This window comes from Daphnia magna, linkage group LG6 (genome assembly GCF_020631705.1).
Source record: "Daphnia magna isolate NIES linkage group LG6, ASM2063170v1.1, whole genome shotgun sequence".
Lineage (NCBI taxonomy): Eukaryota > Metazoa > Arthropoda > Branchiopoda > Diplostraca > Daphniidae > Daphnia > Daphnia magna.
The window spans coordinates 8,818,706-8,841,823 of NC_059187.1; the positions used below are offsets into that span (position 1 = coordinate 8,818,706).

General features: G+C 40.5%; 2 protein-coding genes, 1 long non-coding RNA gene and 1 other non-coding gene across 6 annotated transcripts; 2 read left to right on the forward strand and 2 right to left on the reverse strand.

Annotated features, from left to right (window-relative positions):
* Positions 1-2: 2 nt before the first annotated feature.
* On the reverse strand, positions 3-10,749 carry LOC116925194 (furin-like protease kpc-1). 3 transcript variants are annotated; one of them, XM_045175115.1, is made up of 16 exons: positions 10,188-10,749; positions 9,255-9,476; positions 7,969-8,067; positions 7,708-7,884; positions 6,839-6,967; positions 6,558-6,723; positions 6,151-6,323; positions 5,648-5,857; positions 5,302-5,509; positions 5,098-5,215; positions 4,918-4,999; positions 4,625-4,835; positions 3,924-4,217; positions 3,127-3,480; positions 582-788; positions 3-457 (listed from the first exon to the last, which is right to left on the reverse strand). In XM_045175115.1, the coding sequence occupies exons 2-16, from the start codon at positions 9,474-9,476 to the stop codon at positions 120-122; spliced, it is 2,988 nt and encodes a 995-aa protein (XP_045031050.1). In that variant the 5' UTR covers positions 10,188-10,749; the 3' UTR covers positions 3-119. The 3 variants fall into 3 exon arrangements, with proteins under 3 accessions (XP_045031050.1, XP_045031051.1, XP_045031052.1); XM_045175116.1 differs by lacking the exon at positions 10,188-10,749 and adding an exon at positions 9,622-9,777; XM_045175117.1 differs by lacking the exon at positions 3,924-4,217 and having other exon boundaries at positions 10,188-10,748.
* A 136-nt stretch (positions 10,750-10,885) lies between these two features.
* LOC116925205 lies at positions 10,886-16,939 on the forward strand. Its single transcript, XR_004395365.2, has 4 exons — positions 10,886-11,502; positions 11,559-12,213; positions 13,439-13,536; positions 16,830-16,939. It is a non-coding gene; the product is annotated as an uncharacterized LOC116925205 (long non-coding RNA).
* Positions 11,695-12,765, reverse strand: LOC116925204 (6-pyruvoyl tetrahydrobiopterin synthase). The gene is made up of 4 exons (XM_032931864.2): positions 12,606-12,765; positions 12,396-12,481; positions 12,259-12,338; positions 11,695-12,193 (listed from the first exon to the last, which is right to left on the reverse strand). Exons 2-4 carry the CDS (start codon positions 12,461-12,463, stop codon positions 11,910-11,912), a joined length of 432 nt encoding a protein of 143 aa, XP_032787755.1. The 5' UTR covers positions 12,464-12,481; positions 12,606-12,765; the 3' UTR covers positions 11,695-11,909.
* Positions 16,940-18,747: 1,808 nt separating the features above from the next.
* Positions 18,748-20,394, forward strand: LOC116925200. The gene is made up of 3 exons (XR_006648061.1): positions 18,748-18,902; positions 19,083-19,596; positions 19,672-20,394. It is a non-coding gene; the product is annotated as an uncharacterized LOC116925200 (transcript).
* The last annotated feature ends 2,724 nt before the right edge of the window (positions 20,395-23,118 follow it).

The following is a 23,118-nucleotide window of genomic DNA, read 5'->3' on the forward strand; positions in this document are numbered from 1 at the left end:
TGTTTGATGAAAATCACTTTTTCTATTGACACGTACCACAATATCCCTTTGATACAAAAAAAAAATGAATGACAATTAGCATCCTAATTATTGATTTTTCCACAAAAAAATTAAGATCTTCAATTTTCAGTGATTGGATGACGATTAGATTCGGGCTCATCATCTTCATGGTCATCTGTGTAAACCTCAACCACAAGGTTATTGGATTTGTTTGTAGTCGTGGGCACAAGATGATGATATTCTTTCTTTGGTTCAGCACCAGTCGAGCAGCAATTAAGAATGCATGAAGATCCGCCACCCGGTTTTTTATTGCACAACATGAAGACCACCAATGCCATGACGATGGCCACATTAAAGGCCAGCGCTAATTCAACACCCAGAGACCAACGTTCGTAATTTGCCAATAAATTTGCCAATTCCCGTGGATGGCAATAGTGTTCCGCTTTGCCTTTGTATCCTGTTCATCCATCAACATGTTTCAAGGTTATTATTGTTATAGTCTTACACAATTGTTGTAAAAAGAAAAACTGGTTTGTCTTTCTTAGCATTTCCCGTTGATTGATGGTCGAAAAAGAGTTTACCTGGTAAAATGACAGACTTGAGTTGTGAATCGGCGTGGCAAGTGGTACATTCTGAATCACTCGGCCCGTTGCAGGTCAGACATGAATAATGACACGGAACGCATGCAAGGAGAATCCCGACTAATCCCGTCTGGTTGATTGCGTGAGTCGATTCGGGACACGTTGTAACGCATTGGCCCTGCCACAGAAAATCATCACCGTCACACACTGTGTGAAAATGAATTTTAAAAATTAGTAACAAATCAAGTACTCCATCTTGAAGGGGAAAAAACAAAACAAAAATGCGAAATTCAAAAGGAGAAATTCAAAACAATTGCAAGTGCATCAATTAAAAAAAAGAAGACAAAAATTTCTAAGGAAGAAAAATAAAAAGGAAAACGGAAGGATTAGTAATCTTTAACGACAATAAAAGAGAAGGCCACTCACCAAATTGCGATCTAGGAGAGGGAGGTTGCCCCAAGGAGGATTGACGTGGACACCTTTGCATTACACCCCTAAACCATAGTGTCGTGTTTGTCTTGTGTCAGTGTGTGTGTGTGTGTGTGTGGGAGACATTGTGTTTGTACAAAGTGTTTGCGAAGGTTCAACAAATTTGCACCCGTTTTCTGTTGGTATTTACCCCCTGAGTACATGTCTATCAGTTCTACTGTCAGGTGTACAGACTAAACAACGAATAAGGTTAGATTAGAACTTTGTTAACTGTTAGTTTCTTGTGTGTGTGTGTGTGTATGTTTGGAATTTTCTGTTAATAAAGTGAAGTACTTAGTCCACGTGAAAGAGATTATAATAGTTTTAAGCCATCACCATCAGGGTAGGGAGTAAATTCTGTTTCAATGAGTTCTATACTCTAGAGGCCAATTAAGGTAAAAGTTAAACAACAAAACAAAAATGGGATTTTTTAAAAAGAAATTTCAGAGAAAGAAAATCAAAGATTTGTTCATCTTTTGTTGTTTTGTTCATAAAGACAAGAAGATATTCGGCAAAAATTTCGATGTTCTTTATTCACAACCTAGGCTGCACTGTGTGAACATCCATTTTTCATTTTTTTTTTTTTTTTTTCAAAAAAAAAAAAAGATAAAAGAAAAGATTTCACAAAAAAAGGCTGGGAGAAAGGTCATCAAAATGTCAATTTGTTTCTCGTCCTTGTTTTTTTGTAAAATCGTTCCCACGAAGACATCACCATAATATATAATATATATATTTAAAAAAAAAAGGGTTGCTTTCACGTTTCGGCACGAGACAAAAATCGGTTCGATTTGAAAAAAAAAAATTGAAAAAAAAAAAGGTGACACTCATAAAGTTACACACACATTCACACAAACACACATAAACGCTCGCCCATTTTTTTTTTCTCCTTCCTGTCGTCCCCCCTTTTTCTTAAATATTATTTACATAAGAAAAACAAATTAGAGACTGTAGTGAAAACCGTAAAAGTTTTAGTTTTTAGTTCTGAGGAGTCGGTCGGAAGCTGAGTCGAGGAAGCAATAAATTTGTTTTTCGTTTCTAAAAAAAATGTCAAGTCTACCTCTTCTACGATAATACTGCGAAAATCAGCAGCCTGAGTGTTTTCTTTATTGGTAAGTTTGTACTTGGAAACAAACAAGTGATTATTTTTTTCTTCATTTGGGGGTTGGGAGGGTGGGGGGAATTGATCCTATAATTTGGGTGTGTAAATCCTATCGTGAATAGAATGACGTCTGGAGTAAAGTATATATATACATTTTTTTTTGTCGGCGGGACATAGAGAGAGCATTTTTTTCCTATAATAATATAATATCAAGACTGGGAAAAGGGGGAGCATTATATACTTTACTTCCAGACGAATTCATAAACGTCGAAAAAAAAAATTGGAGGGTTCCAGTTTGATGCTGGTAACGCAGCGATAAGAGTTTTGATAGAGGAGCGGCAAGAAGATGACACACGAGCGTTTAACAAGAATAGAGAGCTGCTTCGAAGAGAGAATATTGTTATTTTGAAAAAGAAAAGGGAGGGGGAAGGGATTATTATTTTTAAGTTAAACGGAAAAAAAAAAAAGTAAATAAATCGGCTCAGAAGAGAGAAGAAACAGAATGAAATAGGCGGGGATGCAGCGTGTGGTCCCGGCTGACGATATTTCTCATCGATCGTGTTACTTTGATCTTTCATTCGATCAGGAATGGTGGTATAGGGCTTTTCTATTCTTTGAATGCTCTGAGAAAGCTACCAAATGGCAATAATAATAATGAAAAAAATAATAATAATAACTAAAGATATAAAGGGGGCGTCATTCTCTCTGTGTCTGTTAGTCAAAACAAAACAAAAAGAAACGGAATAAATAAATTACAGGGGAAAAAAAAAGCAACTGGGACCTCTTTTTTAAGTACACAACGAGGAGTATTCGCTGTCATTCCCGATGAAAATCGAGTATAGAAATTAGAAAGAGGCAAGATGGAAAGAGTGTGAGAGAAAAAATGTTTGTGCGTGAGCTACCGAAACAAACGACTCGTTGATATAAGATAGCGATCATCAGAAACTAGGAGGGCAATAACTAGGGCGAGGCAAGTACTTAGACAAACGGCGGAAGCGGAGTCCCAATGACCAGGTCTGCAGCGGACGCCAGCGCCACCGCTGCTACTCAAAACTGGAACGGGTTCAAGCGGTTGGCCGTCGTTCGGCAAGAAAGAAGCCCTCGCGTTTTGCTCCAAATTATTTTGATGAATCGTCGTTTTATCCAGCCACTCACCACCAGCCGTAGAAGGAGGTTGGTGCTGTCTAATGGCTTCTTCTGACGTTTTCGGTGTAGGTTGCACCGTTGTGGTAGGAGCCACAGTTGATGAAGGGAGCGAAATAGCGGCCCGGAGCTTGGACTCTGGCGAGTCCTTGGTCCCATAAACGGCCACATTCCACTCGGTCAATGTCGCTACATATATTTAAAAAAAAAAAAAAAAACGATATTTTAATCAAACATTCAAAATGAGTATCACAACCATGCACGAAAACAAAATAATAAAAAGAAATCCAATTAGCTTGAAAAAACGGTAGATGAGAATCCGGGCATTAATTAAGGCTGGACTGGGATACATGCAAATGCCTTTCATCGTCATGCTGGTGTGTCGGCTAACGAGCAAATGACGAGCACGGTTGAAATAGAACACTACGGCGTGTAGGGGGGGAGGTTGACAGATGATACTCTCTACTGCGTCTACAAGCCAAGACAATCATCGTACAAAATAAAGGGGAAAAATAAAAGAACTACATTGTTCTCTCATTAGGACGCCCCTAATGAGAGATGCGACAGGCGATCGATTCCGGTTCGGATTATTTGAAAAAGGGTGGGTAAGGCCCACATGCGAAGAGACGTGCCTGTTTTGGAGCGTGGGACAGAGTCATGACCGGATCTAGGCCCAACATTGTCGACGTGACGGCCATCCAGCAGAGATGGAGTCATTTTTTTTGGAGCCGTCGTCATAAAAGTGGAAGGAGTAAAGGCGTTTAATGGAGCAGACGACGGTGGGGCCGATGACTGCGTCGTTGACATTGTCGGCGAAATGATGTTGGTAGTGTTGGAAGTAGATGATGGGGAAGACCTCGTCGATCGCACAGGGTCCGTTTTCGTGCCGTATATTCTTAGCATCCAGTCTTGAAGCGTGGCCCGACCTAAATGCCACCAATAGGTAACGCCCAGCCATGTGTGGGAGGAACAGATACAGTGTAGGAAGAAGGAAAGTCTAGTTTAGAACAGTGTCAGTCCCCACGCCTCCCAGTGCTGTGCAGCCCGACCGGAAAATACAAGACATTTGAACACACACAAAAGTTCGGAACCCAACCCAAACCCCCTTTTTTTTTTTCCTTTTCGTGGGCGTTTGAAAACGAAGAATCGACAGGCCGGAACTCACATGCCCATCATCGATGAAGCCCACCACCCACTTTTCAACGAAGCGACTTGTGCACGTGACACTCGTCAATTTCGATTGGGGCATCGATCCCCCAAGATTTTTCTAAAAGGCTAGCAGATCTTATTGGAAATATTTTGTTGTGTCCCCCTCTTAAAAAATAAATCTTACCGGGATATCGGCCTTCGTTTTGAATCTCCAGAGTCCAAACACCAAAGGGACTTTCTCCCCAATAGTGGACGGACATGAACGGCCATGAATGGAATCCATTGCGAGAAGAATCGTGCGGACGCAAAGCCAACAGAGTCGAGCGCGTCCCCGATGGAGATGACAAGTGGATTTGAATGTCACCTCGGCTGACAGCCGCCAAACTTATTCGAGCCTTAGGTTCGAACAAAGAAAATAAAAGTGATTTCATTTAAGAGACATAAATTTTTTTAAAATTCTATTTCGACTTTTAATACCTGCAAATGTTCCATGAAATTCACTCCGGCACATTCTTGGACAGTCAACTGAATTTTGATTTGACTTTTGGCAGGAATTAATCTAAACATTTTTTTAAAAAACAAAAAACAAGAAAAAGGACACGTGTGATCAATTCTTGTCTAGCCTTGAAATAATCGGAACAAATTTTAAAAAAATACTTGTTCATATCGGGTGCGCGGACTTCGCAGAATTGCTGGGGGGCAACTGTTGACCAGACACGAGCTAGCCGGACCATGGCGGCTGCATCCATCAGTCCGTAGCCGAACGAATGACTCACTACGCAACCGCAATTTCAAAATAACAAGTTTTTAAAAATCGTGATGCGGACTTTTGAATGAATTAAAACGTATTTTCTTTTTTACCATTTCTTCCTACTCCATTGACTTGCCAGTCGTCCGCCTTGAGGTTTGCCGGTTTGGCAGTTCGGACTACGATGTGTTGCATATCGCGCCACGTCAAATTGCGGTTAGCTTCCAAGGCTAGAGCGCAAATTCCGGCTGCCAGAGGCGCCGAGGCCGACGTACCCGTGTGACTTGCTGTGCACGAATGATGTAAATCCGTCGTCACAATCTGCAACGATACGGAAATGCGATTGAAAATCTTTCAAGAGATAAACTAATAATTTTACACTAGGTGAAATCCGATAACAAGATATGACACCGTACCAGAAAAAAGGAATATTTAAAGGGTCTTTTTCTTTTTTAGTACCTGTTTTTCGCCGGAGGACCCACTGCTATAAGTGGTGGCCAAGGTGGAAGAACAAGCTTCGGAATACCAAGGCACGTAGCCATTTTCTGTGGCACTGCTAATACTCAACGTCCAGATGGAATTGGTGTATCCATCACAGTTGCAATTGTCGTGATCCCGACCGCCATTACCAGACGCCCAAACAAAGATGGATCCTTTACCATCGCGACCCTAGCAATTGTTAAAAACAAAATTGAATTGCGGAGGCTGCCAATTAAACATTTCGCGCCCTATTTCGGTCGTAAAAATATAATCAACCTTGCCTGTCACTAAAAGCGAATTGGCACCCCGCATTGAACTGTTGGGCTCTTTTCCAACTGCTTGAATGCTGTCCAAAATGAACCGATACAAGACCTTACATCGGTGTGGCACACACATAGTCTTACCCAATCATCATTCAATGTCTGCCTACCCCCCCTTCTTCCGGGGTGAAAATGGATACGGTATCTAAGATGGGAACTTGCCTTAGTGACTCCTTCGATGAAAGCTCGCGTGGCCAACTCACCCGGGCCGTCCACAGTCTTTCCATCATCGTCGGGTCCCCAAGACGCGCTGTAAATGTCAATGTGATTCGGATTGAGACTGAGAGAACGAGCCTCAACGGCGTCTGTCACATCACCATCTAACATTCGAACTCCTGTGAGATAAAAAAGAAGAAAATAAATAAACAAGAATCAAATAGACCCGAGATAAAATGTCCGGTTTCTAGACATACTCGATAAAAGTCAACACTCCCCTAGGGGGGGGGGGGACAACTACTTGTTTATTCATAACCAGAATAGAATCTGTTTGAATGGAACACACTCGACACACGTTCTTTTCCTCGAGGATTGCACGAAAAGGGAGAGAGAAATCGATAACATAGTCGTACCTCCAATGCCAGCACCAAAAGCTACACCAACGGCGCAGATTGAGTTGTTGCCTTCGGCGGCGACTTCTCCAGCGCATCGAGTCCCGTGACGATTCGAGTCTATCAGATCGTAACGGGGCATGGGATCCTCGTCGTGATTATTGACGTCATAGCTGGCTAGAGGATCCTGTGAACAAAGCCAAATCAACCAACAAAGAATAAGAATTTTTTTTCTTCTTTTGGGCTTTTAACATTCAGAAAGCGAGAGGGAAAAAAAAAAAATCTTTTGTTCACATTCGTACATAATTCCGGCGGATGTCTGGATGATCCTTTTCCAGTCCGTCGTCGAGGATGGTCACCACGGTTCCCTTTCCGGTCACGCCTTCGGCCCAGGCTTCCTGTACGTTCATATCAAGGCCCATTCCTCGGTTCTGTAACAAACAAACAAAAACCAAATGTATACACAACAAACAGAAAGAAAAAAGCAACAGTAGCAACTTTGGAACGCTAGAGAAAAAAAAAAAAAGGGCACCATATCACATCCGGCTTTAGATGGACAACAAAACAAACAAAATCAATACTCGTAAGTAGTTGCCATTCCCTTAATGATATCAAATTCTATCATCAACCAATCCCATCATCACTGCTAAAATTCTTTAATAAAAACTGAGGGTTTCAGAAGATGGGAAAACGGACATGACCGGGTCAACGAGCAGACAGTGTGACTATTATTTCTGTACGGGGAGGTGGACTCGTGTTACTCTCTTTGTACCTCGATCGATAGTTCCCCTCGTAAAAAAAAAAACAACAAACACAAGCAAGGAAAGAAAGGATAAAAAGTTAAAAGGGTTAGTGTGTTGATATTGTTTGAGTCACCATGTAAGTTGAAACCCACTGCTTCGGTACGACATACCCCATTGTCCATAATACAACGGGGGGTACCCAACGAAGCAATCTGAAACCGCATCGATCGATGCCTTTCGTTCCCTATTATTTAGAAAGGGCTTTTCGCGGAATTGAGTACGCCGAGAATCATTATTTCTTTAGTGGGAATTATCCGTCGACAAAAATAAAAGCATGAAAGATGTGATGATGGTGTCAAATCTTGTCACTAACAAGCTGTTAATCGAGAAGAAGAAATATAAAGATATTTTTTTTTAAAGAAACGTACCAGGTACCACATTTGTGTCCAGCGAGGATCATTGAGATTGTAACTAATAGATCTGATAGTTCCAGCCCGACGTGATGGTCGACGATCACTTCTCGATCGTCGCGATCGGCCGGAAGGATCTTCCAGGAAATCGCGTTTGACTCGTTTCTTCACCACCTGCTGCTTGACCCACCGGACCTTAAAACAAAAACAAAATGGAGCGAATAGCGGTGAAATAGAAACATTCTAATCAAACAATTAAAATGGGGCTTCAAATTTTACCTCTGGATCGTTATTCAGCAGATCGCTGTGATCAGTGCCCGGCTCTGTTGATCTTTTTGCCACTTTTCTGTGCTGAAAATGATAGTAATCCCCGAATATCTAAAAAGAAAAATCCAAAACAACAAGATGGAAATGTCAATCAAAATGGGGGAAGAAAAGAAGAAGAAAAAAATCAGAACCGTGACGGCATATTGTGCGGCCTGTCGCATCAAATAACTGGAATACCAAAAGACGGCGGCGGTTTTATTACAAAGAAACGGTGGGGAGAGAAAATGACAGATGAGATGTCAAATGATCATTTTTCATAGGGGACCGTGTGTGCGTGAGCCACAAGCAAAATATCAAAAGTCCGGTCAAAGACATGCCCCCCTTTTCTTAATATTTAAGCGGGTCCAAAAGCAATGTCCATCGACTTCCGGACTGTGTCAACATAGGGATGAAGATATCCTTTACACCATGCGCTTCCCCCCCCCCTCTGTTTGTTATTTAGCTCATGGCACGAAAATCAATATGACCGCATCGGCCAACAATATGACCCAAATTGGGCCAGTCGCATGACTGATCAGCTTCACAGCTTTTCTCGTTCAAATTGAAAATCATCCTTGCCCTCCTACACCGACACATGATCATTGCGATGATGATGCAACGCTGTTAAAATGAGTTCTCCACGAGAAAAAAAAATTTTTGTTTAGTTCTTTCGTCAAGCCGATCGGCTAGAAACGTATGCACAAATAGAGGCGGCTGGAGGAAAATAAGTGAGGAAGAAGAAAAGGAGGAGGGTTCGTCTGGCGAGACGGGCCAAATATATAAAACAGCAGCTTCGCTCAAGCCGCATAGCTGGAATCACAGTAATAAAACAAACACGCGCAAGGGACGACGACTATTTTTGGACGGGCGGAGGGTTTTCTTTTATTTTTTTCTCTTCGGTGTGTTGGGTTTTTTTTTTTTCTTCGGGTGGGACCGCCCACAAGAAGAAGAAACACACCAAATGGCGGACCCACTTCAACCCGACGGACACACCATCTACTTCCACCAGTGTCGGCTTCTTTTACGTTTTTTTTTTTTTTTATTTGTGTGAGTGTTTCAATTGATCTGGATCTTTTTTTCCCCGTCGAAACTTTACTGGCGCCATTGGCGAAAAGGGGAGGGATTTTTCGATAATAAATAAACATTCACTGCCATCCCGTCGGGGAAGTTCATTTTCACCTGAAACAACAATTCCCCCCTCCCTCCTTTTACCTGTAAAGAAAAGAAAAAAAAGGGAATGATGAAAATGTGTTTATTACCTTGCCGAGATTGGTGAATCCATGGCGAGCAGCGATAGCATTTGCTACTTGATCGCCACCGCTAATGTGAACGGCCCACTGATCGGTGAATGACGGAGATGAAGAAGAATCGTCTTCTTCCGAGGATGAGACGGCCAAGCCGCTAGCCAAAAGAAGTAGGAACACTGAAAGCATAGTCAACATCCGCGCACTAGTAGACAACATTGCTCCGTTCCAGCTCATCTGCCGTGAAAAAAACAAAAGATAAAAATATTGAAAAACGAAAACAATTCAACCGCACACCCACACACGCGATAAAGCGAACGATTACTGCAATACACGTTTTGAAATAAAGTTGCAAACGTCATCGAGGAAAGAAAAAAAAAACCTTGTTGGTTGGGCGAGGTCTTTGATATCAAGGACGTGATAAACACACCTTTTTATCTGTAAAGACAGTGGCAAAATCGAACGAGGGAATTCTTAGGAACTGACAAATAATCAAGAGAACATTGGAGTCGAATTTTTCCCCCAAAAAAGAATAATTCAAAGCTGCCAGGTGGCGTTTCGTCAGTCGTGTACGGCCACGAATTGGTCACGCCACGTCAGAAAAAGAACCGAAATTTCACGAGCTAGTAGAGCATTCATTTTTTCTTTTCCTCGTTGGCTTCCAATGGCCTTTGTGTTGATACCTGCACTCAGCCTTGGAGGTTCTCTCTTCTTATTCACCTTGGCGTTTCTCCTACCATTTGCCTTCTACCTTTTTTGGCTTCTTCTTTCAACTTCCTTTCATCTTCTTCTCTCTCTGTGTCTCTCTCTCCTCCCCCTCTCTTTTCAACACAAAAAGACACACACACACACACACACAACCATGCAACGTTTCGTAGTCTCTTTTTCATTTTTGCTGGGATTACCACTAACGTAATTCAGAAATAACGTAGCAAAAGGGTCGTTTACCTGTAATGATTGTTTGCTAGCTTGAAGGAAGTAATCAGAAACCTCTAGTGCGTCTTCTCACTTATGATTTGCAACACAACAACCGACACACACACACACACACAAACACACACACTGGTAGCAGCAAACACAAGTTGAAGAGCACCACACAACACTTTTTCTTGAAAAACTGGTAGTAAAATGGGGGATCCAAAGGAACTATGAAGCGGGGGCCTATCGGTTAACCCATTGACACCCGACATCAACTCACAAGAACTAGGGAAAAGAAAAGAAAAAAAAACAGGAAAAATGGCCGACTGCTGAAGGCGCTCAATCTGTTGAGGGCTCGAGAGAATTTTCAGATCGAGTGATATTTGATTCACAAACTTCGGTCATTCATTGCTTCGGTCACAGCTTGGAGCCGGATACGTATATGTCCTTAGTAGCGGCTCCACTCTCACGGGGTTTCGCACTGTGTTCTTGTTTGTCGGCGTGAGTTTGGATATTTCAATGTTACTACAGCTCGTTCGAATGGACGACAGCCAGTGCGAGCCGACCCCAAACTGAAGCAAGACTACGAGGCGAGAGCCACCACAGGAGGAACGTTGGGTGGCAGAGGGGCTGGACTCGAGCAGTGCACCTATCGTCAGTCGAAGATAGCAGCGGGTTTTGCGCAAGCGCACTAACGACTAATCCTAATTCTGCTTGAGAAGGTGATGAAAACATCTTCGTCTGGCATGGAGAAACAGCCACACACTCACACACTTATTGTCAGCAAAGAGATTAAATTCGTGGAATTATGACAAGTATAGGGGCAGAAATGCAATCAAGTTGTTGATGTGACGATGGGCTTGATTCGTGCCCAATGATTTATGTGCTTGAGTATCAATTTCACGAATGATTGGTCGACTTGATCCGGCAGGCAAATCCGGAAGGGTGTGTGATTTATTGGACGCTTTCATGGGGGGATATCGTCCGAATAGCGTATATAGAGCGTCGACAAAAGCTCGTAGGGGATTTTATTGCCTGCCTCTGCCTGTGCAAATCCTTTATACTGTACATACATACAGGATGGGCCTGTATTAACATTTATGATAGAATATGGCTCTATTTTATTTGCTATTTTGTTGTGTTCTTTTCTTCCATTGTCCATGCTCTCCCACGTCAGCGCAGCGTTTCCATCCAATACGAAGCCCTACTGTTTGCTTATGGTAAACGACCCGAGCTGATCGAAACTGCTGCCAAGCCATACGCAATAAAAGGCAAACAAACATCGTTTAATGTTGTGTTTCGTCAGAGGAAGCTCATATCATTTGCCGCCAGAAGAAAGAGAATGGTAAAAAATTTTATTTGTTTTGTTATCGTTGTGAACTTTAATCATTTTTTTTAAAGAAAATAATCTGGCAAACCCCTGGGGCCGTGGTTGGTAAATTGCGTGGAATGTGTCGATAAGATCGTCTGATATTTAATGATAATGAGGTCTATGAATAATTGGCAACGTCACGAAGGAAAGATGGAGACTGCCAAGCATTTAGGAAATACGTATATTTAAATACTTCAGCAGGAAATTGATAGATTATTTTAATTGCCATTAAATTATGATCTTTAACAAAATAAGGAACAGATGAAGATCGAAGAGGAAAATCGTGTTTGATCATACACGTATGGATCACTTTTGGAATTCCATCTAAACGTTTTGAGCACATGGCATGTGCAAAATTGAGCTACTTACCAATTAATAACTTATTCACGTTCACCTCTGTAAATCATGATATTTTTTTCAGTTTCAAAGATCTTGACTTCATAGAGAAGACTTGGGTTTGCCATGTGAGCTGATAAAGAGTCCCATATAAACACAGCAACATTTTCGGTGGTGCTGACCAAGTGGTGGAAATGAGGAACATCTTTGTCAAGATTTTTGTGATCCATCACGTTCATGATGCTCTGTTCCATGTACAGCTTTAAGTCACACAGATTCATGACCATCCCCGTTTTCTCATCAATGGGTCCTCTGATAGTGACTTCAACTATGGTTTGAAATAAGAAGGTTAGTAAGTATTCATTTTTTTTCTCAATTTTTGTATAGCCATGCCTGTATAATTATGCCCATGACCATTTGGATTATTGCATTTAGAAAATATTTGTAGATTTTCCTCATCTGTCAATAAGGGACTAGAGGACATCAAATTTTTAGGTTTAATCATTTTAAAAAGACATAAAGAGACTGACCTATGCAGTCTGTGGCATGCACTGAATGTCTCCCTCCTTGTTAAATAAGCAATGGGCCTGGCAGACATTATTTTTAAGTAAAAGATCTGGAAACAGAATGAAAAAAGAATGTTTTAGGGACATATTATGCAAGGAATGAGTCATTCCCACAATGTACAGTCAGCAAAAGCTGACTTGCAATGTGCGGAAAACTTTGTTCAGTTTATTTACCGTCTTTGTTTGCTTCCCAAGCTGAGTTGAAAGAAAGTTTAAGTAAACGAGTAACGGCTATTAGCACACTCAATTTCAATGACACGAAAACAACTTTGACAGTTCCCAACTTTTGTTTGTTTTCTTTGGAGAGATTATCTGCAGAGCCATCTGTTGGGTTAAAGGAACTGGGCCCATTTTCAGTAATACCAACACAAAAAAGAAAAGAAAAATAAGAGCAAAACAGCTTATTCGAGGTACCGATTTTCAGGCAAAATTTAATTTTAAATTTCAATGAAATCCGACCCTTGACGCCCACTATAAAAAAAAAACTATAATTCATCTCCTAGAGTAAAGTGGGAAAAATGGTTTACGCGCTGTTATTACTTAAACTGGTGCCTGCTGTTTGGTGCACGACGCAGTTCTCTTCCTCTGTCTGGATTTTCTATTCTCGAATAAATCTTGCTTCTTAAAATTGTTAAGCTTGAAACTGGCCCAATAAACATTTTATAGGTCCCCGCTCCAGACGCAATAAATAAGAGAGGAAAAAGAGTTTTGGGTTTTAAATACGTAGCACTGCACGATGCAATGTCTAAAAGTTTTAACTGCAACTTAAGATGAAATTAAACGACAAGGATTTCAGCACTATTACGTAGGAGTATCAAACGAAATGAATCTCGTGAAAGCACAATTCTCTTCTGCTTTAGTGATAAAGTAAAAATGCCTCTGACTATATCTCTGTGCTAGGATGCTTATCGTTCTATGTGTACCATGACTTGTCTTTTGATTGACAAATGCTAATTGCAAAAGGGGACATAACACCATGATATTGATCTTTCTTATGTTTCCATCAGGGATTCCTTGCCGTCAACGACAAATGAATGAGGCGTGTCCAACATAGTCGGGAGACAGTGGAATCCTCCTACAATCTCACTACCGTTCTACTCGGAAGGTAAGATCCCTGGCTGGAATTTTAACAGTTTTTACCACTGCACGTCAAAACCTGGATGGTATGCCATGTCACTTGCGGCCACCTTTATGTACGAATGTGAGAAAAATGTCAAAACTGTGCTACCATGCTAGTTGATAAGCTTGTCTGAAAATTCGTGTTTGCATTTGTCCGTCGTATCAATCAGCTAACCAAACACAAATCTCAATCTGTTTAATTAACATTTTAATTACGAAAACGATTAGCGATCAGCGTATTTGCTCAGCGTATTTGATGAGTTACCTTAGAGGAGCGCTCTTGTTTTAAATCAATTTTTCACGTTATTACCAAAGTTATTATTTTAATGGATTTTACTTAACGTTGGACTATGCTGACTTTTTGAAGCTTAGCAATAGACTAGGAAATGAAAGAGATTAGGACGCAGGCAAAATGGACTCGATTGTTTCGATTCGGGCATTCGCATGGCAGTATGTTAAACATGCCCAAACAGAATTCCAACCACTCGATCTCCGTTGGTTTCCAAGAAACCTTTTGTTGATTTTCAACAACAAAAAACAATTCACGATCCGAATATGGATTTCTGTTTGGTTAGAAAACCTGAGTTATGGTAATCACAACCTTATTGACTACCAGTGCATTCAAATGGAACATGGGAACGTTTTCCACGTAACTTTAAACCGCCTACGGTAATTCATTGAGCAGAGATTGAAATGATTTTTCAAGCCGATCTTCGCTCTACTTGCGCGAGTCTTCATATTCTTTTATCTTTTTTCGTTGCTATTTTAAAAATGAAGGAGGAGGAAAAAATGCATGAGTAACATACAGCTGCTAGACGGTCATATATGTGATGCCTTGGTTGTATTTACTCAAGAGGCCGCCCACAAAAGTTCTATTGCCTCTGTGCGCCTCATTTCTTTAGCCCTAGAGGCCCCATTTCGAAAGGATTATACCCACAGCCAAGTCGTCATTAGCTTTAAAGCTATTTTTTTTTAAAGGGAATATTGAAGTAGTTTCGACAGAAAGGGTATAGTTCTAAATTTCCTTCACACTTAAGCGTCAAATAGAATTTTTCTCTTGAAAAAAGAAATAGCTGCGATGCGATAGTTAAAAAGGCCAATAGGTGAGAATCGTTTTTTTTTTTCCCCCCCTTTCACTCACTGCAAAGCTCATAGACAAACAGTCCATTTTTTCTTCGGCCCCTAGTGGGGTAGAAATAAATACACCACCGAGGAGTAAACAGGAGGTCATATATCAGGATGGAAAACGAATGGTACAGTTTGCAATGCTCCGAGAGAGTATGTGTAGTTGTAGTGGGGAGTGTAAAAAAAACCACTCCCTTTGATGATGCCGGTCGCGCACTCAATCAATCAATCAGGGACTCCCGCACATCCAAGTAATCTATCCCCAAACTTGTGCAGCGCTCGACTCCGGCGCGTGTGTCCGTGAAGAAAGATGTTGAATAGGCTCACATCATCAGATCGGCCAGCAGCGCACTTTTCTTTCTCTCTTCGCAAGAATAGACTCAAACGCCTCTTTTTTTTTTTTTAGCTCCATCATCGTAACGGCTGCCTCTTTTTTTGGTATCCCGCGTGATTGGCTCCTTTGGGATGGTCTGTGAACGAAAGAAGCGTTCACAGCTTCACACCCTACTCGATACAAGCACGTAACTGAATCACAATTCGTTTGATAGCGCTTTCTTTGATTCTTTTTTTCTACGTTTGCAATCCCCAGAGCCAACAGATTCGGTAAAGCTGTTAATCGATAAACTTTTTTTCTTTTTGATTCCCGAAGACAAAAAAAAGGAAAAAAAAATCCCTCCTTCATCATTCCGTTATCAGCCGAGAAGGCGAAAAGGCATTGGCGTCATAGAACGAAATGAATGACAGACGGACTGTGGATATACAAAGAAGAGGTAATTGGTTTTTCCATTGGGAACGCTTCCACTGCGATACATTTTTTTTCCCCTCCCGCCCGGAAATCAAAATCAAATACGTACAAAAAAAAAATGCAAAGCAAAAAGAATTAATTAGAACGTTCAATCTTACGTATCCATTCCGGGATCGCGGAATTTCTAAAGAGATCGGAGGGGGGGAAAAATGGGAAACCATACAGAGAGATGAATATTGCATCTGAATTTTTTTATCAAAAATTCTCGTTCCTTACGAAAGCTCTTGGTGTTCTATCGCATGTTTTCTGAACCGTGGCTATGTTGCCACTATTATGCATTCAAGAAATTCTGTATGCTGTAATCAAAGAACGTGAAAGGGCACGAAATGCGACCATCTGAAAACATCCGACATACAAAAGTGCATAAAACATCGTCTCTTAGTATACATATCAGAATGCCCCGTTCTGCATAAGTCGTGCGTCTGCCAAAATGAACAAAACTCCCGAACGAAATGCCCGAATGATCAAACAACGGCCGTTATCGAATTAATCAGCCCTTCTTTTTTCCGCTCCTCTCTCCCTTTTACCCATAGTGTCGTAATCGATTCCTTTGTTATTTGATCAAGACGGATCAATCAACACCAGCCCGAAAATGATTTCCTAGTAATGTCGAAAGATGATTACTTTATAGCCCTAGTGGTGCCTAGATTCATGCCAGTTAAATGAGAAGGCGTCAAGGCACCCGTTTTCTCCAGTACGTTAATGTCGGAAACTAAAAGCCTCTTTTTTAAATGTTTCAACATTTCTTTTCAGTTGCCCTTTTACGTCTTGCGCGTGCCAGAATACCTATAGCCCACTCTCGCAGAGTGACGTCTATATGCGATTAGATTACACAAACACACGCGCAAGCCACCCCTTACTGGATATTCGATACTTACCAAAGAGAAAGTAGAGTGATAGTTTTTCAACCATAAGGGGGGGAGGAGGAAGTAATATTACGGGAGTTTTCCTATGTAGGATATCGATCTGAAAAAAAAAAATAAAAAATTTTCTTGCCGAATGGTTCCTTTCTGCTTCTGTCAATTTGTCTTGTCATTATTTCGTGGCATGTCTTCCGCCTTCAGCATTCGACAAGAGGTATCAAGTGGATGATGCTCACCAGTATTGACACATGGCTTTTCGCTCTCTCACTTTTTTCCCATGGAAAAAAAGTGCGCGATGGGTAAAGTTGCGACAGAAAAAACATAGCCATGACGATAAATCGATATACAAGTCTAAAGGGATAGATTGAATGTAGAAAAAGTTAGGCTTTTGGCACGAACTGTTCCCCCCACGCGTTCATATTTTTCTATCGTGCATTCGGTACCGGATTCATTTTTAACCATCTTTTCTTTCTTGTTTTCTTCTAGTTAAAGCAGTTTGGAGTGATTGTTTTGTGGTTGCCTTTCATAAGACGAAGAAAAACGAGAAGCGGGAAATCATTTTTGTGTGTGTGGTTAGTTTTGAGTCATTCAAGCGTGCAACAATACTTTACAGGAGTGGGGGCGAACCTGGGGGAAAAGGTGATTACATCCGCCGTCACACCACGTTATGAGGAAAGAAGGAGATGAAGAAGCTGTCAGGAGCCCACCTACGAAAAAGATACCGACCTTCAGTCTATTTAAATACCATTACCAAGACGCATCCGGCCAGCGACAAAAAAATTTGTCTTAATTTATGTGAAGCCAACACAAGTGGAAGAACCCGTATGTGACCGGTATGAATAGTCCAAAACTGATAAAAGGACGTGATTCACCGAGATCGCTTGATCAAGTCAGCCAAGAGTTATGCCGTGTACGTGTGACTTATTCCCCCCTTTTTTCTCTCTCTTTGAAAGTCAGGCAAGATTGTGTCGTCATGAGTCACCGCTACAACGTCAACGGGCTGACTCAACCGCCTTCAAGTGGGTGCACAATCTGTTACGGCAACTGCCATCGTCCAAAACATCAGTCGTCGCCAACAAATTGGAAGGCAAGTTTGAATTTATTTGAAATGTTTCCTGTTGCCCGTAGCAACTTTATCAAATGATTGAGCATTGCTGGGCAAATAGTTGGGATCAGCGATTGCTTTGCATCACCTTCCCGAAAATCGAAACGATTTTGCGGTTAGCACACGTTTAATTCTAATCTTACTTGTCTAATCACGTATCACTAATCCAACTTGGGTCATCAGATTGCTCAGCTCCAATATTATGTTGCGTAATATCGAGTATTGCGAGACTGTGTTTGTCAATTAGCGATGTGCCAATCTATGCTTGCTGGTATTCTAGTCTAGGACGTAAATTATCTGTTATCTTTCTTGGATTATAATTTGCCTTTTTGAGTGTGCGTTGTCTTGTCTTTCGGTGGGATGAAGATATGCAAACTGTGTGAAAATAGGCCAACAGAAATACCAGAGTTAGAATGGGGATGGCGGGAACCATGTCGACATCTATTGACCCAATTTCCAACTGTGAAAAATTATTGTGGAGCACTAAAATGTGCATTAAGCAAATTGCAGAAATTTGTTTTCAAACAATGATGATTGCTTTTCCTGGATGTCGCACTGGATGCGTTCCGTATTGCGCACTAATTCGCTCTGTTTTTAACAGCAATTTTGGGTGGTCTTTTCCAATGTATCCTTCCAGCTGTTTTATAGAGTTCTCCGCTTTATTTGCTGGATTTGTTCGGACGATTTTCGTAAGCTGCCATAAGTTTATTTGGCCGCTTTGTACTTAAATTATTGCATCTACTTGTCTATGAATCTAAAACAAAATATTTTCTGAAAGATATTAATATTAAGATATTACATGAGTTCACGAAAGCTCAATCGAAGGTAAATGCAATTTCATTTTTGTCGTGCGTAAATGAACCATTGCGTGAGCAATCAATATTTCAAACAGGAGAAAACATTGTAGTAGTAAACTCTGTCTCGAATAATAAAAAAGCGTGTGAAGTGCCGTATGTTTAACTCCAGCATTCGCCAGCGCTCCGTAAATTCAACTGCCTCTTAGACAGCGTAAAGAAGAAATTGCAGACGTCGCTAAGGGAAAACCCATCTTTGCACATGGCGATTGCAAGTCGTACATCGGTATTGCATAGAGATGCACAAGCTGATGACTGTAACGAAATAAACATTAGATGGAAAAACCGAAAGATAAGTTGACGACTGTTTGATCCGACCTTGCTGACGTTTTCATAATGACAAACAGTAATAGTGCATTGGAAAAAGTTGTTCTGGAAATACCAGACAAACTTCTTCGCATTTAATCTGGAGATCAATAGGTCAGGCCTTTAATTTATTCTGTATAAAAGGCCACTAACCACCATCACCATTACTCAGAAGCTGTACAGCTTCTGGCGTGGCATTTCGCCTTAATATTGCACTAAACTTAAATTTTTCCTCGTTATCCGTAATGCAAATAACGGCGTCCTTATTGGCGCTCTGCGCCGCCTGTTTAGTTGGTAAGTTTTTGCAGAATTTGCAATGTTTCAGCTTATTAAATAATCTCTGATTCCAGTAGAGTTGAACTTCTGGAGTCTTAACAAAGTTGACATTATGTTTGTTCTATTACATAAGCCCAGTTAAAATATTTCGTTTGCTTCTTCTTATGTTGAATGAACATGTTGTGTTCTCTTGTTTAGGCACAGTTGCTCATTTTGGCCAAGCTGCTCCTGTTGGTGATCGATTGCAAGAAATGACGGTAGCCATACAGCCTTCGTTCAGCAAAGGACTCGTTCATTTATCAAATCTGTTTGATTTGGTTATGAATTATGACGAAACGGTCGGTAGTGGCTCCATGGACAATGATGCAACAATTCCTTATTCAAACAGCTATCCGATCGGCCTCAAATTCGCTCAACGATACGGAAGCCATCACCGTTCATCACATGAAATTATATGAAGCCACTTTGCTTTCTTTGGCTACTGATATTTCTGCGAAAGAGGCTCAACTCCGCACTGACAACACTGAACTAGAGCAGTTGACGATCGAAGTGAATAAATGGCAAGGTGAAGCGGCAAAACTTGGCCAAGAAATTGCAGAACTTGATAATAAAGTGCGCGATGCTGACCAACGAGCCGCACATTCTCAATCAAGGGTTCAAAGGAGACGAAAGAATAGATGGAAATGGATTGCAGCAACGGTTATTACAGGCGGTAAGTTTTAGAAAAAGTTGTATCGAAATATTTTGTTTTCTATTGATTTTTGAAATTCATGTTACACAAAAACAGGTTTAGCAACTCCAGGCCTTGTCCTCAACGAGAGAGATATACAAAAACTGAAAAGAGATCGTGATGCTTGGCAGGCTCAGGCCAATGAACGCCGGCAATTACTTCAGGTAGCAGAAAACAACCTTCGCGAAATTTCAACTCGCCAACAAGCCACAGAAGAATCTATTCAAAAGACGCGGGCGATTCTTGTGTCTTCTCAAGCGATTCTGGAACAACTCCGGGCGCAGTATGCAATTTTGGGTGGTCTCGGGGCCCAGATTAGAAATGTTTCCACTTTTTTGTTCTCGTTGAACGGAGAAATGGGCGTTATTCACGGCCAGCAACAGTTGATGGTTCTCTTCAGTCCTTTGTTGGAATCTGTTAACAGTTTGGTTACTTTCCTTGAAGACAACGCCAATATGGTAGTTTTAATAGGTGACAGAGAAGCTGTCTCCAAAATCCGCCAACACCTTTCGCAAAACGTTATGCCAGCATTGGGAAACTGAGGAAAAAAACTTACACTTTGACCAGAACGTAGCTATTTTAGCTGGTTTTCAAAGCTAATTCCAAGCAATTTAAACTTAAATCAATGTAAAATCGTACTCAAATTTTTCCTGCCCACTGTTGCAACATTGTATTTCCGATGTCTTAAAATTGGATTTTGAGTATTTACATCAAGGTAACATGAAACGATGTACCTTAGTTGAATATGTAAAAGAATTCTCAATAAAAGCAAAAACTTTATTTCCAGGTATTCTTTATTTATGTTGGTGATTTAGATTTGTTCCTCTGCTAAAACCTTTATTTCTAGTAAAAACAGTCTTAAATGGCAAAAGATTGTTGAAAACCTGATACACTTTTCTTTAAGTGTCTTATTTTCCCATGCAGGTGGGATTTCTCATATTTATAGGATTTATTTATTGGAATATCATCCATTTGGGTTCTTCTAGGAAATTAGGTGATTTATATTCGGCCTCCATGATAGCTCCTGATTGACTGGTTCTTCTTCCTTCTTGTTTTTACCGCCGTCGCCAGATGTCTCCTCCCGTGTTGATCCCGCCATCTCTGGATGAGAAGCCCAAGGGCGAGGACTCAACCATCCAAGGTCAAGAATTCTCAATTTGGGAAATTTAAAAGGCGACAACGCTGCTAAATACAGAAGTTTCAAATCAGTACTGAAATGTTGCTATTAGACTTAGGTTGTCAGTCATAGTCTTTCCCATGTCGATTATTCTTAGAGATCCAGAACAGTTGGAAACCAGCAAGGTCGATATCCTGTATCCTATCTGGCCATCAATGGGTTTGTCGAGGTATGTCATTTTGTTTAAATGAATTGCTGTGCTTCAATCGTTTTATCGTGGTGTATTTGTGTTACAATACCATGCACATTGTGACCATTCTTTAACCTTCCTAGTTTCTCAGTTTTCCCATGTGTTTGAACTAAACATGTCTGCTTTAGCGTGACAGGTATTTGAAAGAGCGTTACTGTTAGTTGTTATTACTTAAACTAGTATTTTATTTGCAGAAGAAATTGCAATTGTGGAACGACAATCATGTCTTTGGTGTTTAGTGCCCCTAAGTTCTTGTAGTGGGGATCAGACTATAAATATAGTATTTCAGTAGTGGTTTAATCTTTGATGTTAGTGTAAAATTATCACTGTTTGTATGGTTAGTAATGAATTTAAAGGGGATTTTGGATTATTCTGTAGTACGTATCGACGATTGCGTCTAGTCAAAAGGGTTGTTCTCGTTTGAACGTCTTCCAATTGGCTGTGAGATAGTGGTGAGTATATGGTCTAAGTTTGTATTTTCCACATTTCAATTTGGGCTATCCTTAATTTCTTAGATGGTGTTCCTACCGGTCTGCATCAATGCCTCCATTTTAGATGTGTGCCGTTGGTATGACATTGCTTCTGCTGTTAGCATGTACATCTCTATGGTGTTTGGTGTGGTTTTGGCTGAGGTGAGGATGTGGGATATAGTTTTAATGATCCAATATTACTGTGATGAGAATTTTTCTGTTGAAGGGGCAATAGCTGTTTCTGTTGAGAGATAACCAAAAGGATACTGATATTATAGATTTCCATTTTAAAAATTCTTATATCAAATGTATGTCTAATTTTAAATTTTTGCGATTTAGGCGGAAGGTACCGGTCGAGTCTTCCCGTTTGCGAAAATTTGGTGATGCTGTTTAGGTATATGCTTTTTCCATTCCTACTTTGTGCGTTAGACAACTATGATGAGAAGTTAATGGCGAATTTTCTGTGACTAAAGCCTTAGCCAAAAGGATGCTGAATCTTGTTTGGTCCAGGCGATGTTCTAATGTTCCGTCCCACGCTAAATGTTGTATTTTGTACGTTAGTGCAGGTTTAGAGAAGCCCTTGTTAGCCCTGCTACTGTGACGTCTACTCTTTATCACACCCAAGTAAGAATTTATGTTTCTTGTCCTTTTTTCAAATCTTTGGTGATGCTAATTTTGTATCCGTATTGATGGATGATGGTGTACAAGCTCAACAGGTCTGATACAATTACTTCGCAACTCAATTTCGGTTGTTAAGGTTCTCTTGATTGAATACCTTTCTCATTTTCATAGGGTTGACCTTATCTCGCTAATTGGCTGACTATTCGAGTGACATGGTGGTTCTTATGTGTATCGTTCGGTGCAATCGATGCAAGTGTTTGACGCACCTTAGGTTGGAATGACAATTCTTTCGTTTTTACACATGCTCAGTTAGAAAGGTATCATCGAATTTTGTACGAAAACGAGTGAAATAATTCTACGTGTTAAGCGATGAAGGTATGACAAGTTTTATCAGAAATGATACCATTGTCCGTAAATGCATTTTGATCGGTTAATAAATTTTTCTGCGGTATTACTTTCTAGTTACTTTAACAGTAATTATGCTTATCTTGCTCGTTTGAACAATTAGAATTAGTAGAAGTTAAATAAAATTCATGATAGCTCAAATTTCAAAGCATTTTGGATCATTGGCATGTGCGTATAGTAAAGAACTGTTAAAGATTGTGCGATATCGAGAATGGCAATAATTCTTTAACTGGTTTCTTGTTTGCAGGGGAAGTTACCGCTGTCAATACTTTTTCAATGGAGCAAGTGATGGAGTGTCTTAGGTGTCAAATGGTATTTCATGCGAATTGTGGTTTTGTGGCTTGTAGGTATCTTTTTTTCTATAAATATCGCCGTTCATTACAGCTTATTTTCTCTAATCTTTCGTTAGGTGGTGTTCCTGGCAACCTTAGAACTGGCAGTCCGATATAAAGTGATTAAAGGCATGATGTTGATATTGATAATTACATCGTTCTAGCTGTTGGTGAATATTTGGCAAAGGTGAGGATATGTTGGTTGCGTTTAATGAGAAGTTTGAAAGAAACATTTTAGTGATGAAAGTTGTTCCCTTGAAGGAACATAATCTGTTTCTAGTTGAGACCTAACCAAAAGGATACTGACAT